The sequence below is a fragment of the Conger conger genome, chromosome 9, assembly GCF_963514075.1.
Source record: "Conger conger chromosome 9, fConCon1.1, whole genome shotgun sequence".
In the NCBI taxonomy this organism is placed as follows: Eukaryota; Metazoa; Chordata; class Actinopteri; order Anguilliformes; family Congridae; genus Conger; species Conger conger.
The window spans coordinates 44003388-44027763 of NC_083768.1; the positions used below are offsets into that span (position 1 = coordinate 44003388).

The following is a 24376-nucleotide window of genomic DNA, read 5'->3' on the forward strand; positions in this document are numbered from 1 at the left end:
TTTCTTTACAATTATTTATTCAGCTGTCAGGTAAGAAACATACATGCATAAAAACCCAAAGACAGACACACGTCCCCTCTCCCCCTTCCAGAGAGGGGAAATTATTCTGCATGACTGGCTGATGATGTTTTCGGTATAATACACTCCGACACTGATAATACCCTTGACAGTATTCTGCTCCTGGACTCTGTAGCATGTTCCACATTATAAAGAATAATATAACAATGAACAACAGAGAGAACGGGAGAAACAAACTCAACATATTACTGTGAGGGATGACTGCTGGTCTTTACAGTAAACATGGTGGACTTTCACATACAGAATTTACACCAAATAAAAACTGAGTAGGCGAGCCGCTTCTACTTTCTAGTGCAGCAGCAAGCAGCTAATCAAAATACCGGCCTCTCATTAACAGAAACTTCTCTTTCTTGCGACCCATAATGCATTTTAAATGTAGATGATCTTTGTAGATGATCAGGAGTTTCTGATGTTTTTGTGGTTTACTAGCTTTAACAGCTTATCGGTAATAAATATTGTTTAACTTAAATGTTGAATAGAACATTACTGGAGTGGAACGAGGCCTGTTGAGTTCTAGCTGTGCAGAGTGTCCTTTGGAGCCAGCTAACCGGGTCAGGTCTCTGTGAGGACACTCACACACACACACACACACACACACACACACAATTTCATTATGTATTTTACACCATGCTAATAAGCTGTCCATACAGTTTACAGTATTTAGAGTTAAAAAAATATATAAAACAAACATCTGTACATCACCTAAAAATCTCATTTCTTTTTTTTTACATTAGCATTCCTTTAATATGAAAATCATACTCAGCATAGGGAAGCACATTATGGCATACCTGATCTGTAATGAAAAAGGCCTTTCATACAGTACTAATATGGGAGACATTTTAGTCACAAACCAAGCAATAAACAATTTTCTAACTTTGACAGTCAGTGATGTCCTCAGGATGCTCGTCAACCAGTATCTGGAGTCTCTGGTGGGCCTCAACTGCAGTGACCTCACCCAGCAACACATATTGGTCACCTCAATTGCTCCACCCCCCTTGTGTTTCTGTGGTAGAATCCACTTGAAGCAAAGAACACTGCTCTCGATTCATTGCGAAAGTTCTGCTGTTCGCCTCTAGGGGGCTCTGTTGCATCATAGCTGGAGGACGTGTCATTCTGCTGTTCACGTCTAGGGGGCTCTGTTGCATCATAGCTGGAGGACATGTCCTCAAAAACCTTTGGCGCTGCGCAGCCACTGAATAAACACAATAGTGGCGGCCCACAGCAGGGCTTCACAAACTCGTGTGGTGTGATAACATGTTCTCCGTAAGATACTACCTGTCATCGTGGACCCAAAACAGTACTGTTTACCATCAAACAGAGCAATGTTGTAAATTCAAACCCCTTCTCTAGCTGAGACTAATACATGCCAAGTACTGGTCTGGACTGTATGTATAGGCTAGGCCTATTCCCCTTGGTAATACAGTCTGTTGGACAGTATTATATTTACAGTTTAAGTCCATTTCCCCACAAACACAGTATACTGGCCAGGAGGACTGTATTTGAACAGAATCGGTCTATTTCCTCAGTAACGGAGCATATTAGACAGAACTGTATTTACATGGTTAGATCAGTTCCTCGAGTAACGGAGTTCACTGCACAGGACTGCATTTACACGTCAGGTCCGTTTCCTCTGGAAGATGTCTGCTCCGCTGTGGGAGCTGGGTTTCTCCTCGCTGTTAACCCGTTGTCGGTTCCCAAGGTCTCTCGTGAAGGACAGAGCGAGCAGGATGAGCGCTGGGTTCGCCCGCAGTTCTCCCGCGATGCCCCTCAGATTTCGGCCAGCGTGATTTTGTAGGCGTCTGTGAAACTGTCGATGCTCAGGATGAACGTGTCCTCGTTCGAGTAGTGCTCAATGATGTTGTCGTCCATGTTGACCAAAATCCTGGAAAAGAAGGCCATTTAGGTGTGTTTTAGAGACACACACACAATGCCAAGCGCCCTGACTCACAGGGACCCTCAAAATATATTAGAATATATCATTTTTGGGGGTGTTGGGGCCCAATGTGGGCTCTTTTCATAGGGCCCAAAATCCCTGGTAATGCCACTGGACACACAGATACATCCATTTACCCTCATAGTGCAACTCAGAAAATACACTTTGCAGGCACATTTAGCCCGACAAAACCCCCGTTATTATAGACACTCCATGCTCTCCACACACTTATTTCCTCTCTCCCTTCTCACCCTTTTTTGCTTTTCTTGTAGATTTTCGCCATCCTCTCAACAGGTATGGCGTATTTTTCCGATATCTGTGAAAACACAGAAACGGGGTCAGCTTGTATTCCTTTACAGAACTTTGCAGGACGTGAAACACAACATTTAACCGGAGACACAATACAGATCCTCAGCTCAGATACAGATCCTCCACCTATAGCCCGTCTTCACAATGAGAAGGACTTACTGCATCCATGAGTCCCTTTACGGTGGGGGACTTCAGCATCAAAGCGTCAAACACCTCGTCCGACTCCCTCCTCACGTACAGGAGAACTGTAAATGACAGTTTTATGTGAGTAAAGTGATCCTTCCTCCTTACTAGGAAATGCTACGCAGTTCAGCTCCAGTTGTGTAGATGATCCCACTGAACTGAAATGATGACACAATCTCCATTTGTCCCCTGCATACAGGACCTGTGGGGGTCGCAATGATCACACTGGCTGCATTAAGTTTCCAAATGTAATCGCTACAGAGTTTTTCCTGTTTACAGTTATTCAGAGACCCATTTCTACACCCTGCTGTACAATTCAGCTGTGCAAGCTTGACCAGTTTTAAAATTGAGCTGGCCAAGTTGGTTATTAGCTGGTCTAGCTAGGTATGAGCTGGTCAACCAGCTAGTGCTGGTAGCTTGTCTGAGCTGGTAGCTACCAACTGTTTCAACATATAGCTTGAGCGTGTCAAACCATGTCAAGCTGGGAGCTGGTCTGAACTGTTCAACCAGCTACCAGCTGTTTTAAAAATTAGCTTGAGCTGTTTTTTTTTTTCAGCAGGGCAGCCATCTTGTTTTAGTTGCAGTGAATCTGACGTGACACAAACAGAACATGCTAGATGGCGGTTTTGATCCACACCTCTCTTATGAACTTCCACTTTGGCCTGCTTTGGAGGGGGACAGTAGTCTTCCTCAGCAGGCCTAAACATCCTCTTCACCAGCACACTCCTGCCACAATAAGCAACAGGTGTTAAGTTAGGCTCCCACCTGGCCACACCCATCTCATGGCATTAACCAATCGAATGCGAGCAGCCAATCAGATATAGCCTCATCTCTGCATTAGATGGACCTCATCAAACTTCTGCGATGGAAATCACATGGAAATCACATGTAAAGCAGACATCAGATCTAAAAATGTAAAATTAGCACTGTGAATCCTGCCCAACACTGTAACGTGGAAACGTGAGAACGCTAGTAGAAATGTAGCCATTGTATGAATATGAAAAACCAAAATGTGCACCCACCCATCCCGCTCCAGCTCCTCGGTGTTGAAGGCAAAGACCTGAGAACACAGGAATGTACATGTCACATAAATCTCATTTCACATTGTGTGTGTGTGTGTGTGTGTGTGACTATGTGGAGGGTTTTTTGTCCATACAAGATTGTACAAGCCAACAATATAGCATACTGAGTACTCCTACCCATCTCCTTACAAGGATACAACATATAGTTTCTGGCACAGGGGTACAGAGAGCAGGAGGACTCCTCTAATAGACCCCATGTGTCAATAATCATCATCATCATCTGCTACATAAGGAACATTCAGGAAACAGTGGATGTAATGCTAGCAGTATTGTCAAAGGGGATCTCCCGAAATGCATTCTGCATAACTTTGTACATGAAGCCCGGTATAGAGTCAGTCCAGCACTGCTTCATAGCTGTGTTGAGGAATGCAAACACATCTGTCCTAATGCAATGCTACTATGGAGGACTTGAACAGTTTAGGAAAGACAATAAATCAAGCCCCAATCACAAAATGAACTGCTATTCTGTCACCGTCTCAGAGAGCAGTAATCAGTATGGAAAAATGCATATGTGCTGTATAAGGTGGGAACGTGCTCGTTCAACAGCAGTGCCCTTGCGTGACCTCACCTGGCCCGCCCTCTGCAGGTTCCCGAAATGGACATCGGGGATGAAGAGGACTGGCTGAGAGTCCAGATCGGTCATGTTTTTGAAGTAGGTGAGGTCACACTTCTTCAGCAGTGGCACCACCCCCACGCCTCCATCCTTCCCTGCACCGTGGGAGGGGGGGGCATAACAGGTCACTTCAACATCGCCCCTGCTTTGATCCAAAACACTTAAAGAAATCCGCCGCCTTCTGTTGCCATGCAACCGTGTTGACAGGCGGGGTACTGTTTCCTGCAGAAGCCTTATTTGAATGCAGCTATAGCTGCCGCATGTTACATTGGTGCTGTCATGGTGATTGGCCATTATGTTACCCTGGCGATAATGACTGGTCGACAGATCACCCTGTCGGAATGTTGCAGTGACGCAAACACAGACAGACATGCAGACACACAAACACATGCACAAACAGACACACGCAAACACACTTTCCGGGTGTGTTTTACGTTTGTTTAGACTTTGGTTCTGTGTGAACAACAGGATTCAGATTTGCGTGGTCCAAACACGGAAAGTCTAGCAGTTAGAGAAGCGGCCTCACCATTAGCATACTGCGCTGAGCTCGTTTGACCTTTCACCTTCTTGCGGATCTGCTTCCTCTCCTCGTCCCGGATCTTCCTCTCGGCCCCCTGGGACGGACGGACAGACGGACACAGACCGACAGCAGATAAGACAACTGCCACCTGAGAGCACCGGCCTTCAGTATTTCACTGTTACACAACCTACCCACATTACCTACATGCTCAGTGTCAGGACACTACTGAACAAACCTGAAATATACTTTATTATGCAGTAATTATACATTTACTAACATCATCGTCCACATACATTGATAATATGCATTAACGTGATTAGGGTTTCTAAAAAGCAGCAGTTATTTTCCATTCATCCACTGCAAAAAAAAGTCTTAAAAAGTGTTTTAATCTAGAAATGAGACTTAAAATCTTATTTGCTGCTCTCAAGTAGAAAATATCAGCTTGTTTTGAGTTACTGTTTGCCTGGCAAGTGAAATTTTCTTACCCCATTGGCAAATGAGTCAGTTTCACCTGACAGCATTAGAAATAAGATTTTAAGATTTCTTGTTGTGATTTACTTATTTTTGAAGTATACACTGTCGTTAAATCCAGTGATGATTACCTTGAAATTACCAGCTGCCAGCTGTTTTAAAAAACATAGTTTGAGCTGTTTTTTTTTTCAGCAGGGTACCAAAGCAAATACTCGATTTGTTTTGTTGTGTTGAATTTCTGAAAACAGCACATTTGTGAATAAACCACTAGAGGGCCAGTGAGCTTCCATCAGCTCAAGTGCAGCCACTGGCCATTCATGCAGCAAGCAGCAAGCAGCACTAACAGTCGTGTACTAACAGTACCATTCATTCCAGAGCATTATGGAGACCATAATCACATCTGCACCCCACCCCTGTTTGTAAAGGGCCCTAGGAGCAGACAGATGTTGGCCTGGAGGGGGAGAGGGGAGGGGGGAGGGGGTAACATACTCAGGGCTTACCTTGTCACAGAAGACCTTGATCTGGCAGTAGGCCCGGTGGAGGGGCTTGTTGCTGCGGTTGTTGTAGCTGTAGGTGTCGATCTGGATCATGAGCGGGAGGCCTTTCACCCCCTTCTGAGAGGAGAAGTCCGTGCTCAGGCAATTCACCGTGATGAAGATCTGCCAACGAGTGAACCCAGTCAGAAAGTCTGCCAATCACAGTGAGCCCAGTCAGAAAGTCTGCCAATCACAGTGAGCCCAGTCAGAAGGTCTGCCAATCACAGTGAGCCCAGTCAGAAGGTCTGCCAATCACAGTGAGCCTAGTCAGAAGGCCTGCCAATCACAGTGAGCCCAGTCGGGCGGTCTGCCAGTCAGAGAGGTACTGGAAAAGGGTGCTGATACAGCCCCCATCACAGTTAGTCCATTTTAGAAATGCACCAATTAGATACAGCTCTGTATGTAGATCAGTCAATCAGGGAACAGAGCTAGACTCATTGTGTCTCATTGTTCCTCTACCTCTCTCCATGGGCTTCTGCTTTGCAAAGAGAGTGGGTGACACAAAGAAAGCTGCGACTCATTTTAATACTGCACTCCTACTGCACTCCAAATACACAGAGGCTGGTTCAGCCCACTCGTGTTGAGGTTTGCAACAAGGAAGAGCAGGTTAATCGCTTAGTTCTGAGATGCAGCATCATGTTATGAAGTGGCGGCAATGTGACGATGTTGATAGGAGAATAGTAACCATGGTCATGTATTGTTTGGCTCATGTGGACATGAAAGCATGGCTCAGAGTGGGGGAAATGTTTCATTGACTTCAAAAGGTTTTCAATTCAAATGCTTAGGCACACAGCCTGGTCTTCTTTTCCTGCCGACAGTGCTAGCCACTCTTGTCTGAAAGTGCAGTGTCAATACAAGGGACAGTAATCTCTAGGCCAGGGCCCCCCCAACATTTTCCTCCAGAGCCATGGAGCCAGCAGCCCACTGGATCAACCAATCACCAGGTTATTGGGTCTAGATTGGCTGCCGATTTAAAGGTGGAAAGAGAAGATAGCAGGCCTTGAGGCTACCAAAAAAACGGGTTTGAGAACCTCTACAGTGAAACTGGCATTGATCTTATTGATGTGAGTGCAGCCACAGAGCTCGTTCATAAACATGCTTTTAACAGAGACATCAAAGGTCTATACCGGGCAGGAAATGATGACCCGCAGCAATGAAGAGTCTGTCCACCTGCTGAACTGGCTACTCCCAGTCTACCACAGAAGGCCGAAACAGAGTTCAGGGGTCAGGGGTCAGCAGAGGGGGGATACGCCGCATACACCTGCGGGGTCGTGTTACAGGGGGGCACAGGCAACCTGACACCCAATCCTTGACCTGCGGGATAGCAGAAGGATAAACCCAGACAAAACAGGAGGCATTGGGGAATGCAGAAGTTGGGGGCTTCCCCCACCACAACCCAACCAACTGTGACTAAACACTTAACGGCACGGCATAATAGATATATTAGCAATGTAGTATCCATACAATTATCTTAGCCTCAAACCAATTTTGTCTTTCGGAAAGTCCAAAGCAAATATGGCAGTTCACAACTTTTCACCGAGCATCAAGCACCTCATCACAGTTTGGAAGCCAGGCTGAAAGGCGATACACGCTAATGTGTTTTGGTTTTTCCCACAAAAAGCTATGAAAATGTTGTATGCCAATAATATAAGTTGCTCAATAGCTATTACAACCTTTCTGTCTGACACAGAGGAGCTAGGGGTGTGGCTCCCTCATGGTGTTCTGCTGGGCCCCCACAGGTCAACACACAGATCTGCCCCAACACGTTAGATACTCCACATCCTACTTATGTGTGTGTGTGTGTATGTGTGTGCACGCATGTGTATGCGCAAACGTGTGTGAGTATTTATGTCCGTGTGTGTGTGTGTGTGTGTGTGTGAATGATACAGTCTTTGTGCAATATCACAAAAAATGTGTTATTCATCAGACAATTTGGGACACGTACATAATAGACTGGGCTTGTTTCAGTCGAGAAAACAGACTTAGTAATTGGTTTGTTGCAGGTTATCCCACGGTTAATGGGGTAAATTCTGTTTTTTTCTCACGTTAAGTTTATATTTCAAAATTGTTAATTTCAGAGTGCGTCAGAACTGGCTATTCTTCTCATTTAAAATGAGGCAGCAGAGCTTTCTACTATTTTACTTTACAGCGCAGAACCTACAAGTTTCAACATGAGCTAAAGCCTGTTATTGCCCTTGGCCCATTCTTTAGCCAATGCAGTATCTGTGTGTGTGTGTGTGTGTGTGTGTGTGTGTGCGCTTGTGTGCACGCTTGCTTGCCCGTGTTCTTCTTCTAGTGGGGAGAAATATTGAGCAGGGGGCACCAGGAGGCCCAGGTGGGACATTGCAGGTGTGCCCTGGATCTAACTCTGAACATTGACTGAGCTGCAATAGTAGGAATCCTGCAGATAACCAAGACCCTGTAGCTGATGCCTTGTAAATAAGCACACTGGATTACTGTAGCAATGAGCATCAAGCACCTACTGAGCAAAAATATAACAGACTTAACTTCTGATCCAATACTGTATGTTATAATCAGAGCCCTGTAGGGCCATTCCAGTATGCGATGAACCATTGCAGTCTGAAGTAATGGTCTTTGTGCTCACAGATGTTTTCATGTGCTTTCCCATTGCCCCATTGTTTTAGCCGGCCTTTGCTAAGTGTTCCTCATAAACTTTCCAACTTGCCCACACTGCAAATGTGCCCTTTAACGGCCAAGCTTTGGAAATAAGTGGTTGGTTATTAACTTTAGGAATATTATTAACCGCTCTCAAGACGTCAAGCCTCTCGAGCAGGGCTGCCCAACCCCGTTCCTGGAAATCTACCATCCTGTATTGGTTTTTACTCAGACCCTAACAAAGCACAGCTCAATCGACAGCTAGAGCAGGGCTGCCCAACCTTGTTCCCGGAGATATACCATCCTGTAGGTTTTCACTCCAACCCTACAAACAGCTCAAGCTAGGCTTTGAAATAGCTGGTAGCTGGTTGACAAATTACCAGCTCAGTCAAGCTACCAGCTCTAGCTAGTTGACCAGCTCAAACCCAGCTACAACAGCTTCATGACCTACTTGAGCAGGGCAGGAAAACCCAGCTCTAGAAGACCTGGCTGCATTCAGCATAGAAGCTTCTCTAAAATGGCTGACAGTACAACGTGCTTCATCTGGAAATGCGTCAGTTTTTCTGGTAGGTTCTTTGTCTTCAGTAAACAAAATGGCAATGCACCTTACAGAGGAAGAGAGTAAAAAGAAGAGGAGGGAAAGTAGCTGACACTATTTAAAAGGGTGATCCACAGTCAAACAAGGAGATGTTTGCACCGCTAAAAGCAATGGCTCTCAATACACAAACAGACCATTTGAAGGGGTGGACCATCAGCAGACATGGAGTCTGAAGTTTACAAGCAGTTTAACAGCATAGCATACTGGTGATTCAGAAAGAATCAAGTCAATAAAGACCCTTGTGATAGGTGCGCATAAGGTGCGTCATGTGTAGGAACGCACTCAAGAGTATAGAGTATGCCCTCCTCACCAAATTCCTGGCTTTACCTCAGCCATCATTTCTGCTCGATAGATCAATAGCAGTCTAGGGAACTAATTACAGCCCCCTCCATTGTGGCTCCAAGGTGGGCAAGCATCTGTGTCTGGCAGGCGGGAAACAGCACTGTGACTTGGCCTGACCCACTGGGTTGGTCAAAGCTCATCTGACCCACCTGACTTGCCTTGGGTGGACATTATGCTACAAAACTTCCACAGAAATTGGGTCGCTAATAAATTGGGTCGCTAATAAATCGATGACAGTCAGGGGGAGCCGTTTGGCAGTTATTTTGGCAGTTGCAACATCTCAAAAGTGGTACCTCCTGTGGAGTCTGGTTGAGTTCTTAGCCGAAGATTCCCGTTCAGAAGGTAACAGTGCCGACAAACACAGTATCTGTGATTCATTGTAACAGGTGTCTCAAACCAGCAGGCAGAGTGCCCTGGATTTTAGTTTGAGATCCCTGCATTAGAACAATGGCGCTCGGGTCTGAACGGACATAGTGTCCCTGGAACAGTAGCCACTAGTAACTGACAGCAAAGGAAAAACAGACAATAGAACCGGCTAAAATGACACAGACTTATGGGCGTACAAATAAGTGTTGCGGACCTGGGTCAAACACGTAACTGCTTTGGATTCAAATCTTTCCTGGTGCCACTGACCAGAAGGTGGGTGCACTTTTTCAGAGCACCTCATAGATTCCAATACACCAGACAAGTTTGGCAAAGTGTAGAAAAGTATTTGAACCCAAAGCAATGACATATTTTACGTATCGAGTGTTGCTAAAAATCTTTAACAGCAAATCGCTTTTCTCTCACATTAAAAAAAAAGCAGGGAGCGTGCAGGGGTCTGTGTGTCATGTGACACACACTTAATGGGTTTGGCTTCTTTTGGGAGCAGTGACCCGTGGGGGGGAGCCTATCCTGAGAGCAAATATTTATCCAGCGAGCTGGAATCGAATTTCCATTCACAGGTGTGTCTGTATGGCCCTCATTAAACACTGGAGCCAAACAGACAGTCTGCTAGCGTGGCGTGGCGTGGCGCGGCGCTAACCCCTGAACCCCAGGGCTGGTTCAAAGGGCCAGCTGTGTGACACACGCAGAGGATGCCAGATGCACCTTTCATCCCATAGACTACCTCCACGCTTCTGATTCTTATTCTTATTCTGACCTCCGTCAATAGAGAAGGTCAACGCTAAAGTAAACATGGACGTCGACCACTCAATGGCATACATGTAAAAAGAATGAATACACGCACAGGAGGCCATTTATTTAATTGGTTACAGCCTCTCAGAATGGATATGCTGAGCTCAAGAGATGGAGCAACATGTCTCACCTCATTCAATGGGTTCTGAACAAGGAGGAGATATAGGAAAAGAACAAAACAGGGGGTGGGGGAGGGGGTGCTGTCTCAGAGAAGTCCATACGTCACACTTTGCATTGTGAGCAAGCAGCAAAAAGGTTTCCTCTGGCATACAGAGTGGGTGACACAAAGAAAGCAGCGCTTCTATTCACCAAGAACAACAGCCCACATACGGTCATGATATCCATTTAAAGAAGTGTTAGATTACTGGAAGGTTTTAAGTAAATGTGCACCTGTTATATGTGCAGTATTTTAATTAGAATTTGACAGAATCAGCTCTGACAGTCAGCATCCTCAACATTAGATTCACAGGAAGTTGAGCTCAAGCCACCACTGTCACGATGAGTCAGGTTGGTCTTGTGAATGTCCACCTCCTCCTTGAACTCTCCTCACACTGAGGGCTATCCCGGAGACTGTTTAACAGGCAATGTGACACATAACATTTCCAACATGGGAGTCACAGTTCAGATATCACAAAAAAATACGAAGCTACAGACTTCAACTTCGATCATTTCTCCTGCAAAATTCTCTTCCGTCTTTCTGCTTACTGTGATATACAATGAATAAATGTGTGTGTGTGAGTTCCTGTGTGTACATGTGTATGTTTGTGTGTGTGTGTGTCTGTGTGCATTTTAAAAGCCTGAATGGTTTTTAAATCAACAGCAGTTTGAGGCTCTCTGTTTACCTTTGCTTCTTCGTTCACGTCCCAGGTGAAGGAGATGGCGTTGTATGCGATTTCCTCAATGTTCCCAATGGTGTTGAAGCTCTCTTTGTAGTCCGCTGCAGAGGGCAGAGCAGAGATGTGAGTCTGGTGGTGTAACTGTCATTCTTTCATCTGTACCATACTTTTCTATACTTTTCTTACCAAAGAGCTGCACATGCTATACCCTGTCGATATCCTGACGTTCTACCTTCAAAGCACAACATCTCTCAAAAATACAGAACATGAGCTTAAGCTGTACTTCGATACAGAGAATTTCTCTTGTACATGTTTCTTTCTTGTGTGAAAAAAGAGATTCACTCCAAATGCCTTTGACATCTGTCTGACAAAATTGATCACACATCAGCAATAAATACACATAGATAAGCTTCTTGCTTTATATTTATTTATTGCTAGCACCTGCAACCAGGCCTCAGGTATGTACATATTACCCTCCTGACATGTTGCTGTTTTTATTTATTCATGAGTTATTTATACAATCAATTCTTAAGTAATGTGTTGTCTTTTGGCATTCTTTATATTTGTATGTTATTTGTTTTTCACTGTTGTAAAGAACTTTCTGCTGTATGCCGGAAAAGTGCTACACAAATACACTCATCATTTTCTTTTCTTTTTATAATATTTTCTGAACATTCAAAAGATATATATTTTTTGTGACTGATGAATAATGGCCTTTTGCTTAAAGTGATTGTTGAAACATTCCCCAAAGCAATACAAATAATTGGGGAATTCTGATAAAGATTCAATCAGATAAGGCTTGTTGGAGAACCTCATATCTCTTGATAAAGCTAATCTGATCTGGCAGACAAAGGCACCTCCTTTAAAGGCTATCACACCGGGGACAATGAGAGGCTATCTTGCATCAACTGCAAGAACAGAAACAAGTAAACACTTCGTCATCATGCACAGATATAACATGCAGGTCCAGCAGAATTAACTTTAAACCCAGATGAACAGTAAAAAACAAACACAGTCCTAAAGGTAGCATAGACCCCTTAAGCTAAATAGCATGCATTCCTTTGACAAACGAGCTGAATCCAACAGGCTATTTCATAATGGCAAACTTTGATGTTAATTAGTTTCTCTGCAATGGCTCTGTTGTAACGACTGCATACTGTGATGCTAGGAGCCCCCATTAATTGGCAGTATTTGAATACACGGTCTTACATTCATATCAGACTATCTGTCAGAGCTGGATCAGATGTCCCTGTGTGTACTTTCGTGGTCCGATAGGCATTGTGGCCAAAGGGAATTTGAGTAGAATGACCCTCTTCTCCAGTGAAATATAACTGAAATAATTTCAAGTGCTATTAACGTGCGATTTCATTACTACCAATGTGGCAAGGAGGAATTACAGTGCAAATGTGACAGCAGTCAGCCAAGGCAAACATTTCTGTCAGGAGTGTGTTAAAGAGTGCAGATGAGCATCACTCTCTTGCCCTCTCACTCTCTCACTCAATCCCTCTCTCACTCTCTCTCTCATTCAATCCATCTCTCTCACTCTATCTCACTCTCTCACTCCCTCACTCCCTCACTCTCTCCCTCGCTCGCTCTCACTCCCTCACTCTCTCACTCAATCCCTCTCTCACTCTCTCTCATTCAATCCATCTCTCTCACTCTCTTGCTCAATCAAACACTCTCTCATTCTCTCAACAGCCTTCCTGTAAGCAGCAGGAGTGATATGAGCCGGGCATGTTTGAATGTGACCAATGAAGAGATGGCACAACTGGGGAGACTTGACTAACTCTCCTGGGGCCCAGAACCAGTCCGAGGGTTCCCGTGGCCCCCAAAGCGCTCCAACGCAAAAAGCACACAAGCGGAAACAGAAGTTTAGATCCACTTCCAGGGAAATTATATTTTATGAGATTTTATGTCATCGTGTACCAGCAAGCATCTATCGCTCAAATGTCTGTACATTTTCCACTCCCCTCCAAACAATATCCTTTTCACGCAGTGGGGTGCATCCTCATCCTCACCATGTCAGTCTAACCGACTCCTCGCCCTTAAAATACTCAAAATGAGCCGTTTCACTGGTGTATACATCATATCACTTCCAACTTTAACTCCACTTAACTGTGCGGCACTGGGATGGTTCTGACACTACAAGACTGTGTGGAGTGTTTACACCAGCGACTGGTTCTGCTAGAGGCCGGGGGCTCCTCCTAGAGGGCTGATACAGTAGAAACGAGGGCCCTGGCTTAACGTTTAGCAGCCCTATTCAAATCCTGTTTTCTGTCACATAGCCCCAGGGCTTCTGGAAGGATCCTGCATCAACTGCTATTCAAATCAGGGCGGGGGTGTTGGGTTGCAGGCTGCCAGCGCAGCGCAGGGACGCCAGATGCTGTCCTGGGGTCACCTGGCTGAAAGGCCACGCCATTATTTTCTTTTCTCTTACCTTGGGGGTCCGCGTTTGGCACCCACCCACCGCGCCCTCAACCGCCAGCTGTCACGCAGGAGGGAGGAGAACCGACATGGAGAACCAAAACACAGCTACGCCTTTATACGTTTTTAACCGATTCTTAACCGATTTTAACAGATTACTGCCCTTTCGTGCCTATCACTTCAGGATGTACCCACATCAGGATCGTTCAGCTGGGGTCATAGATGGATTTTGGGCCAGGTGGTGCATTACTGCAACCAGGGCTTCTGCCTTAGCAGACCCCCCATTGCTACATCCTGAGTCCTTTTCATTCGGAGTGCCAGACCTGACCATAACAGAAGCCACCCGACGCCCGACCAGGCTGGGCTGGGGGTTTGGGCTTTGGGCAGTGGGGACCACCGCCCAAGCACCTGGTCGTCCCTCATTGCCCTCTAATTAAAGGAGATGTGACTGACAGGGTTCCTGCCTGGGGGTGAGTGTTTGTGTTCCTGACGCCCAAGCAGAAAAGCCTGGGCTTCAAAAGACCAGCGGGAGAAAGGTTCCTCTTTACATGTAGGGTTTTTCTAAGGATATGTCATGTTTTTTCCCCCCTCACATGAATCTCATGAATCAAGAAATCACATGAATTAAAAATGAATAAAATAATGCTGGCTTTTTTAAACTGTTGACCCTGTATTGTAATTTCCCATTGAAGAGGAAATGGTCACCGTGGCTGGGGAGAACACAGGACTGTCCAGGCAGTAAGTCTGCGTAAAGACAGGGCGGCCTGTAGCGTAGTGGTTAAGGTAAATGACTGGGACATGCAAGGTCAGTGGTTCTAATCCCGGTCTAGCCACAATAAGATCCTCACAGCCGTTGGGCCCTTGAGCAAGGCCCTTAACCCTGCATTGCTCCAGGGGAGGATTGTCTCCTGCTTAGTCTAATCAACTGTACGTCGCTCTGGATAAGAGCGTCTGCCAAATGCCAATAATGTAATGTAATGTAATGTAAAGAATTGCTGCATGGAGGTGGTTCAGAAAGGCAGCCCGCCATGTTGCAACGGGACATCTGCGTTATCCCAGCTACGGAGGCGGGTCCGGAGCTCTGAAGCGAACCCGGAACATTCCTCGGTATGCCTGTACAAGCCGCGCATTTTTGGCATTCAGGCTTCCCGCTGCACGTCCATAACCCGCGTGCCGCAGCACGTCCGGCCCAGGCCCCTCCCGGAGGACCCCGGCCGCCTGCTTCAGCGTAATCTCCGCACTCTCGTTAATCCGCAGAGAAGGACTCCTTTCACGTGTAAATTAACGAGCACGGGGTCATCCCGCAACTCCTCTCCTTTCTAGAGCTCCTCAAATTCCCCAAAGCATTTCCACACCGCTGCAAATCCAGTTTTCCCGCGCAAAATGGAAGGATGAATCCCACGAGACGCGACCCCCGAATTTCCTTCTTTGTGCCACAACACACGGGCCTGAGGCCGTTTACCTGGTGAAGTGTGGCGAGACAAGCTGAAATCAAAATGAACTTTTTCCAGAATTTTGCTAATTCTTCATAACCGTACGAACACATCTTAAAGTATACGTTCCCAAAAAATTCAAAAATTGTAATACTTGTGTCTTTTTTTCCTAAAAATCTGTTTCACTTCATCAGTGTAAAATCGCGGAGCTGGTGCTGCTCTAACTTCCGCTTCAGCTTGTCTTCAGGGACACTCAAAGTAACACTTCCCAATCCTTCGCTGACCCCTCCCATCTCCTCTCACACCGCCGGGGTCGTGTTGAGCTACACGGCCCTGGAAAAGCTCGGCAGGTTTTCCGGTGTACACCTGGAGCTGCGATACGTCACACGGAGCTGAAGGCGGACATCTTACCGATGTCCAGGACCCTCTGCTTGGCCGTGTGCTGCCGGGAGTGCCAGTACTTCCAGTACTTCAGCTGCTCGTCGCGGTTCTTGTCCTCACTGAAGACCACCATTATCACACTCTGGAGGGGTTTGGGAGGGCGAGAGAAGGACTAAGACGGGGGGGGTGGGGGACTGTCGGCACCTCTTGCTTCCAGTCAAACAGAAACATAACATGGCCAGGATGTTCCACTCAATCACAACCTGCAGTTCATCCACCATTCGTAATTAATCACTGTCCTGCCCAAACCCACTTCTCTCCGACTACAACTCCCACAATGCAGCGCTCTGTAACACTCACGCACTCACTCTGATTGGCCACTCACCCTCACTTTGCTGATGGGATGCCTCAGGCACTTGTTGGAGCCAGTCTCACTGAGGGTGATGGCGTAGAACTGCCCCTTGTTCAGGTAGGTCATAGGCCCTTCCCCCTGCTTCTGCCGCAGCGATTTTGTGGCGTCCAGTGTGTACTGGAAGGTGTCCCTGTTAGAAGAGGAAGAAGAAAGTTCAGCATAACTGCAGGCCAAGAGAGTGTGCTATGCTACACATTTAGAGTGTCTGTTCTGAGGTCAGACTCAGTCAGGGCGGTGAATTCGTGAGATTGCTGAAATAGCAGAAGCACGTATTCATTGACGGTTAGGTTACACGCGGTAACTCACACTGGCGGTTGATCGTAGACAAACTCGTTGGCGCCCAATGACGATGTGTGGTACTTCTGTTCATGAAAAACAAAGCTGGAATGTAGGGCAGTTGTACTGGCAAAATCTTTACATTGTGAAGTACAATATAAAAGGTGTATTTGTTAATGCAGGGTAATAAATCATTCTCAAGTCAAAAGCAGTCATGATCGCAAAAAATAAAATAATACAATGGGTACTGTCCAATCCCAACAGTTCACGCAGGTTCGTTCTTCAAAGCACACTCTGTCAGCAGAAACATCTCTTCAGTCCTTACTACACCATTCCCATCCTGATGCCCTACTTTTCTTCCACTTCCCCCCTTCCTTTGCCCCAGTACAGCACTGGGACAGCCTGGTGGCTAAGGTACATGACTGGACCCCGGAAGGTTGGTGGGTCAAGCCCTGGTGTAGCCACAATAAGATCCCTGCAGTTGTGAAAGTGTAAATAACTGTACTATAGCACACTCACATCCTGCTCCTCCTCGTAGCAGCTGTCTGGGCTGCTGCGCTGGTCGTCCTTCATGTAGGCGTTGTGCTGGACGGCAGAGGGGTTGTAGGGGCCGGGCTCGTAGACGATGCGGGGCTGCTCCAGGGGCTCTGCCCGGTAGTGCGTGGCGGGGGCCATGAAGACGGGGGCGCAGACCTCGGCCTTGACCAGCGCCACGGCCCCGCCCTCCCCCGGCCCGTACGGCTCCCGCTTGTCCTCGTGCTCCGGGTTCAGGGACAGGTTCACCGGCACCGACTTCAGCACCTGGACGTGGTTATCCACCGCCTCCACTGCCACTGCAGGGTCACTCTGACTGTTCACCACCAGCCCCGGCCTGCACACACACACACACACACACACACAGACATGTACACACACACACACACACACACACCCATACATACACGCACACACACACACACACACACACACACACACAGACATGTACACACACACACACGCACACACACACACACAGACATATACACACACACACACACACACACCCATACATACACGCACACACACACACACCCATACATGTACACACACACACACACACACATAGACACACAGGTTACAGACAGCACGTTCCTCCCACGCACACTTACTAACGTAAATGTGTCACAGTTCTCAGCACTTGTGACTTCTCTTTTTTCAAAACAATTGATTTTCCTTTTTTTCTGCCTAATTTGGAATGGCCAGTTGTGCATCACAAATTACCAGAAGGAGTGCAGTGTCCCTCTGACGACTGTTTTACCCACACTACGAGAGGCTACACAGTGAAGCTGTTTACAGACTTTCTGCTTTCAAAGTTTCAGCAGTGGTGTGGTTAGAGCACCCGCCCTGGCTTTGAAATGTCGTGGTCTCTCCGTCCGCAATGGAGGATATTAGGAAGAGTCCTTCTAGCCCGGTCACACACTGCCATTGTGTCCTGGTACTGGCGGTGAGGAAACTGGCCACCGTCAGAGAAATCAAAACCAGTTTCCAGACTATGGAGGGGGATTTCATTACACGATTCAAGTGTGTGATACTTGATACAAACATACTTTTTATGCTGTTTGTGTTTTCATGGATGTTTTTTCAATAGTATCAGGAGCGCTGTAGACAGCATGTCACTATATTTTGATGTTGGATGACGACACATATTGACAGAAAACGTAACATATGTACTCCCGGTGAAAAGGGTTTGTTGACCTTTCCCACTGATATTACATGTCTCCCATGAAAAAGTGCATAAAGCAACACTGACCTCTTTTCATGATCCTCTGAAATTTCAACCACTTTCGTGAGGGGCAACAACCTCTTTTCTTTTGGAACCTGGAAACCAATACAGTCCTACGTCACTGAATATGAAAGAAATTGCAGATCTGTCAAGTAAACTCACACCTTTGCCACAAACCACACTTTACATATTGAAAACCAGGCGAAATAATCTTGAGCCATCTGTGTTTGTGATGTACAGTATACCTGATTTTATTTTACTATTTCTGTTTGCTGGTCTGCTGGTCTCAAGGGTTAAGAGCCTTGATCAAGGGCCCAACAGCTGCACTGATCTTACTGTAGCTACACTGGGGCTAGAAGGACCAACCTTCCAGGTCCCCGGTCAAGCACCTTAGCCACTAGGTTATAGGCTGCCCACCTGTTCTCTAATCCCCTACCCCACCGCCCAACCTGAATCACAGTAGATGTAAAGCCCTGGAGGGCAGACCCCCCCACCTTATAGTAGTCGTACAGTAGACCCAAAGCCGCCGCACTGTCTTCATCCCCATTGATGCTCATCATGGCTTTGGTGGCTGCGGTCAGTGGGTTCTCCAGGTAGGACTTCCAGGCCTCGTCCTCGCTGGTGTAGGCCCGGCGGGGGTTAAAGGCCGTCTCGTTTGGCACCACCACCACCAGGCGCTTGCTGCGACACACGCACACACACACAACAGACGATGACATCACTTCCTGTGTCGCCAGACAGCCCCTACTATAAGATTGTTCATTGGCTGTTGGTTGTCATTCTAGTCCCCTTGTTAATGTTTAAATCAACTGTTTATTTCTCTTGCCTTCTTATTTGTGGAACATTTATCAAATGAAGCTACTATGTTTTTCTTTGGAGATCACTGGTAAGAGTCTAGAGGAGAGAGATGACATCCCCAGCCTTAAAACAGGCAGGTATAATTGTTACAGGAAAGACACTAACATCAATGTCGCCTCCTTACAGGCAAGCTCAATGATGACAGAATTCATAAAGAATAAAATATGAGGAACATACCAGATAATAGCCGAAGAGTTACAATCTGTACATCAACATATTTAGTAGCGACTTTTTCTATTTCATAGACAGTCCATTGTATTCACTGTGATGTAGCAAACTGTTCCAACAACACGGCAGGTTGAAGGTATCAGTGAAAACAGGAACTGCCAGCAAAATAAGCCTCACTATCAAACTGTACAGGACGTCCTCTGCTATGAAGTGCAGTCATTACCTGTCATAGCAATGAATGTACGCACATCGGATTCCATGAGAGATGTGTCTACACATCCTCTTCCTGGTCTGGTAGGGTTTATTTTCAATCCTGGTCACCTTCCCGTGAATAGAACGTCTAACATAAACAACATGGAGAACTAACACTGGAAATATATCTCCATCTTAAGCAGGGAATTTTACATATTGTTATTTATTATCAATTCCAGATTCCCCAGCACGGGATTGACATGATATGCAGAGAAGCAAGCAGACATGCTCGCGATGATGATCCTCACCATAGCATTATTGCATTCAGTGTTTTCCACAATATCATACTTATCCGAGATGGTGTTGACAATATGCAAACATCTTATTTGAACTGCGGCATATTTCCTGAAACTATTCTGGCCACGTGTCGAACTCCAACGTCTGTACCCGTCCCAGGATTCAAAGCAGTTGTGTATGTTCCGGGTACAAGACCTGCCTCCTAAAGCCACAATGCCACACTGCCACGCTGACCAGCGACTCATTGCCAAAAGCTGCCTTTCAGCAGGGACAACTACTGTGAGAGGCACCACCATTCTGTCACATAAAAATCACAATGTATTTACATTTTCACAGAGACAAAAACTCATGATTATTAGTTATTTGCTCATTTTAATTTTTAAAAAATCTTAATTTTGGGTGGTGAAGCCATTTCTTCACTCAGATGATAATGGACACAGGACATCAACTGATGAACACGTCAATAGAAGAGACATTGCCACTGAAGGCTCTGCTATAAACCCACTGACAGCCAAAAAAAAACGATGTACCACCTCAAGGCAAACTTGCTCCAGGACACAATCAAGCAAATAAGACATCTCCTGTCTGTCATAGGGATACCAAAATGTAGAGGGAAACCACATTTTCAGTTAGAAGCCTTCATTACCAACATTACCATCTGCATCAAACCTCTTGCTGACTTTCAAGCATGTGGTGGAAATGGAAGAGGCAAGAGCAATCCCTGTCCATTTGAATTCAACAGAAATGGAACATATTATGCCAAGTGCACACTAAAGAAGTATTTTGGGGACCTACAGCTTCTCCATCGTAAACCCCACTCCAGCAAGCACCCTGATCTAAATGAAACACGCTCCACATAAAGCCCACCTTCTGAAGCCTTGAGGGCATGTCCTGGACCATAAAAACCTGGGTGTGCTCTCTGAGACAATTATCCTTTCATTCTCAGTGGCAGCCCTCTGCACTAATTACAACCCATGTTACTACCTATAAAAGCTAATGGTATTTGAACAGAAGATCCTAAAGTTGTTTGTGCACAACTTGATTCATACATCTGTTGGCTTTACAGAAACATATCACATAAATGGCGAGCATCGGACCTTTGTACTTTTATCTCCAAATTGAAGGCTGTTTGGGGAGGAAAGCTCTACCATGCCTTAAGTTTTTGAGACCAATTAGTGCACGAGACTCATGAGGATAAGAGTTTGGCGAACAAAGACAATATGTGTTAAGGCAGGCAGATAAACACTTTGCAGATACTTGAGAGGTTTATAAATTTGTGATATGGGCTTTAAAATAGGTGCTTTAACAATTATAGTAATTTATTCTTACTTCAATATTTGAGGGCTTTCACAAATATTGTAATTAAAATGTGATTTTAATATCGCATACTCTCATATTATGAAAATATGCTGTTGCTATTGTTGAAAAATTTGAAGAATTTGAACAACCGCAATTATCACTCTACTTAATCATCTGTCACTTCACTCTCAGGATATAGAAAACATCTATTTAATACAGCTTATAGTTCATTATACTTTCATAATTTAACCATGGATAGAGCATGTCACAAATTATTCTAAATGCCAATTTCTGACCCGTTCATTGGTAAAAATAAATAAATAAAATAAAATAAAATAAATAGCTGTCAATAAGTCAATATGCAATAAATAATTCGATCTCGACGTATATTGAATTAAAGCATAGTTGTTGTTTTTTTAATCTATGCACAGTCTTTATGTTCAGCAGGCTACGTGTGTCATTTGATCGATCTATTAGTGCGGTCTAACTCAAAAGTTCTTTCATAAAATATTTCATTATTTTTTTCCTTTAGGGAAACAAAGTTGGTCGTACAAACTGAGAGGGGGTCTTGAAACCACTACCTGCAGTTCCCAAGAAAATGGCGATTTTGGCTGCTTTTACAATCGGTAGGTTTTCCTACGGCCATCGCAACGTATTCCTGCGTAATCCTCTATTTAAAATTAAAAAAATAACTGTCCAGAACGAAAAATCAATATTCTTTTAAATAAGTTCCTCTTCCAATAAAAATGATTTCCAAAATGTACAGATCTACAAAATGTGAATCACCCTAGTCAAATTAATCATGTGAATTAATACAATCCCAGAAGAATTCCAGTGCCGCTCAGGTTATCATCGCAAATCTAAAACCAGTATGATCACTTACTTGTCTGTATCCTGTGACATGTTGGTTCCACTCCTGTTCTTGCTTGTGAAACTGGACTTTCAAGTCGGTGCAGGTAATGGTGTAGGAGAACGGGATAAGAGATGTAAGAACTCGGGCTACAGGTAAGACTACTTTTTTCCTGCTCCGTTCTTTTCCCAGTCCCGTGCTACCTAGCAGGTACAGCGCGGTACTCCGGGGCACCCTGTGATACGATTAAAGTTATTTATTATCTCGTGTGAAAACTATCTGGATGAATACCTTTATTGCATACAAGGTCTATATTTACTGCGTTTGCGGATGGCTGTAGGTAAACTTCGTAGAAATTCTTTCAGTGTAGAGTGATTGAGTTCAAGGAGGGACGAACTTATCATTGATTGGTCTAAGCTCCCTGAACTACAGTCAGTGATAGGCTGTAGGAGAACAGGTAAGACCCGCCTTGCGTATTGTTGTACTTTGTGATGTACTGTGTTCCTTCAGTTTGCTTGCAAAAAATAAATGTCTTTTGATTTTGATTTATCGATCAATCATTTGTAATTACAACCTATTTCTGAAAGGTTTGTAAACAAATTTTCTCTTTCTGAGTGAATTGAGTCTTTGGTACAATTCCACAGGCTGTACACCTTGCTGTCCAAATGTACTTGTTGGTATACAATGTCACACACCAGTACCTTCTCAGTCCGCTGGAAAGGATTGGCTTCCCTACTTCAGAGCCCCTATTGATCTGATGTAAGTGGTCCACCAGTGGCCTGGGCATGTGGTGAAATCCTTCAGTAGGTTGGAGATCAGATTTAATGACTGAAGCAAAAGCATGTGAAATCCCCATCATCGGTGAGGCAACTCTTGCAAAACGTCGCCACTTTCATTGTTTTCCAGAAGCACCTGCAGTGAACCTATCCAGGTGTGTAAAATGGCGTCATTCATTTGTTTATTTTGAATAATAGTGAGGCTGCGCTGCATGGAATGCAAGACTCTGGTGATTTTGACTGTGAAAACTGGAACACCTGATGACCTCACCTGTGGGATAGGCCCACCCCTACCATTCCCGTGTGAATCCGTAGGTAGGACGATTCCGGGCATGTCAGGAAGCGGTAGATTTGGACTTCTGCCTGAACTGCAATGCTCCGAAAACAAGTGTGTGTGTGTGCATGTGGTGTGTTTGTGTGCGTGTGTGTGTCTGTGAGGGGGGGGGGGGGGGGCTGTGTGTGTGTCCGTGGGGGGGGGGGGGGGGGGGGGTCTGGGTGTGTGTCCAAACAAATAATTCTTGATATGTCTTTGTTCTCTTGTCCTCTTAAAATGATATGCAAATACTGTTCAGATATTTGGCACATAAAATGAATTGGCAGATAAAAGATAAGAGAGCTCCTGATAACGACTGCAGGAATCATTCCAGTGTAGTGGCGGCCATCTTAGATTGGGGCTTACAGTCAGGCGATGTGAGAGTCAACTACACTCTCAGAAGAAAAGGTACGAAAAGTGCCTAAAAAGGCACAAATTCTGGTCCCTGGGGCAGTACCCTACAGATACTGTATTTTGTGCCTTATTCTAGGACTTTTGAATTTGTAGTTGTCTTGGTACTGTGGTTCTTGAAGTTGTACTGTAGATATCTTGGTATGGTAGTTACAGACTTGGCCTGTCTACCTTGTGTAAAACGACATACTCATTTGTCCCGAAAGTGCAGTAAGAGAATATCAGGGTACATTTGGGGAAATTTGAGCCCTGAAGAACAAATATGTTTGTTTATTTCCGTCACTTTATTTCTGAGAGGGTGCCATCCGACGCATGCACAAGACCAGGAGGTTACAGAAAATGAGAGGATTTTCTAAATCGATGCATCGCAAAGTTAATATAGAACTTACAATATATTTACATGTTGTTGGCATATCACTAAACATTTTAAAGTTTATTCTTTTGGTGGCAAGCCCCTAGAATCAGACCCCTAGTAATTAGATAACTCATACCTAGAATCATATAAACACTGTTGGTGCATATCAGGGCACCAAGATAAAGCTCTGAGTTCTAAAACAGCCTTTTAACACCTCCAGACATTTGAGTTACAAGCCATTCAATTCCAGACGGAGGACCGTGCCAATGAGTAATCTGTTTACACAATTCTGTTGTCATCCTAATTAACCCATTGTAGAGGGAGAATGGAGGCCTCATTATAATCACAGCAAGAGTAGTAATTTAAAAGGGTGCTCCGCATTTAAAAAGCAATTAATGCTGAACCACAATGTGTCAACAAATGCAAACTTTAATACAACACCCACTTTTTTGTGTAGGTGTTATTTAGCAATTTGCATATTTTATTTAGCATATTTTGCAATATGATATACTTGCAATTATATCATTGCAAAATGAAAAACTTATATTGGATCTTATATGGATCTTAACTGTTGTAAACTAAGCAGTATGTTAAATACGCTATTCAAAGCACGGAGCGTGGAGATATTATAGAACTCCCCAGCAGTGACAATACAGCCTAATTAACATACTACAATCTACTAACAGTTAAGATCCGGGCAGGCAGATGTCAGTTAAGATACAGTTGGGTGCAGTGACTCTTGGGTAATGGTTCAAAGCACTGGTGAAAAGGGCGTCTACACTGAGGAAAAGTGCATCTACACTGGAGAAAGGGCGTCTACACTGGAGAAAATGGCGTCTACACTGGAGAAAGGGTGTCTACACTGGAGAAAGGGTG

The 24376-nt window shown here is 45.0% G+C and overlaps 1 protein-coding gene across 3 annotated transcripts; it reads right to left on the reverse strand.

Annotated features, from left to right (window-relative positions):
* On the reverse strand, window positions 1–22395 carry grhl2b (grainyhead-like transcription factor 2b). Of its 3 annotated transcripts, XM_061256463.1 has the most exons (17): window positions 22347–22395; window positions 21679–21880; window positions 18476–18662; window positions 18009–18076; window positions 16739–17090; window positions 16250–16305; window positions 15917–16073; window positions 15562–15673; window positions 11300–11394; window positions 5690–5848; window positions 4725–4812; window positions 4154–4293; window positions 3526–3563; window positions 3141–3229; window positions 2480–2565; window positions 2263–2327; window positions 1–1960 (listed from the first exon to the last, which is right to left on the reverse strand). In XM_061256463.1, the coding sequence occupies exons 2-17, from the start codon at window positions 21696–21698 to the stop codon at window positions 1846–1848; spliced, it is 1827 nt and encodes a 608-aa protein (XP_061112447.1). In that variant the 5' UTR covers window positions 21699–21880; window positions 22347–22395; the 3' UTR covers window positions 1–1845. The 3 variants fall into 3 exon arrangements, with proteins under 3 accessions (XP_061112447.1, XP_061112446.1, XP_061112445.1); XM_061256462.1 differs by lacking the exon at window positions 22347–22395 and having other exon boundaries at window positions 21679–21990; XM_061256461.1 differs by lacking the exons at window positions 21679–21880; window positions 22347–22395 and adding an exon at window positions 21377–21641.
* Between the last annotated feature and the right edge of the window lie 1981 nt (window positions 22396–24376).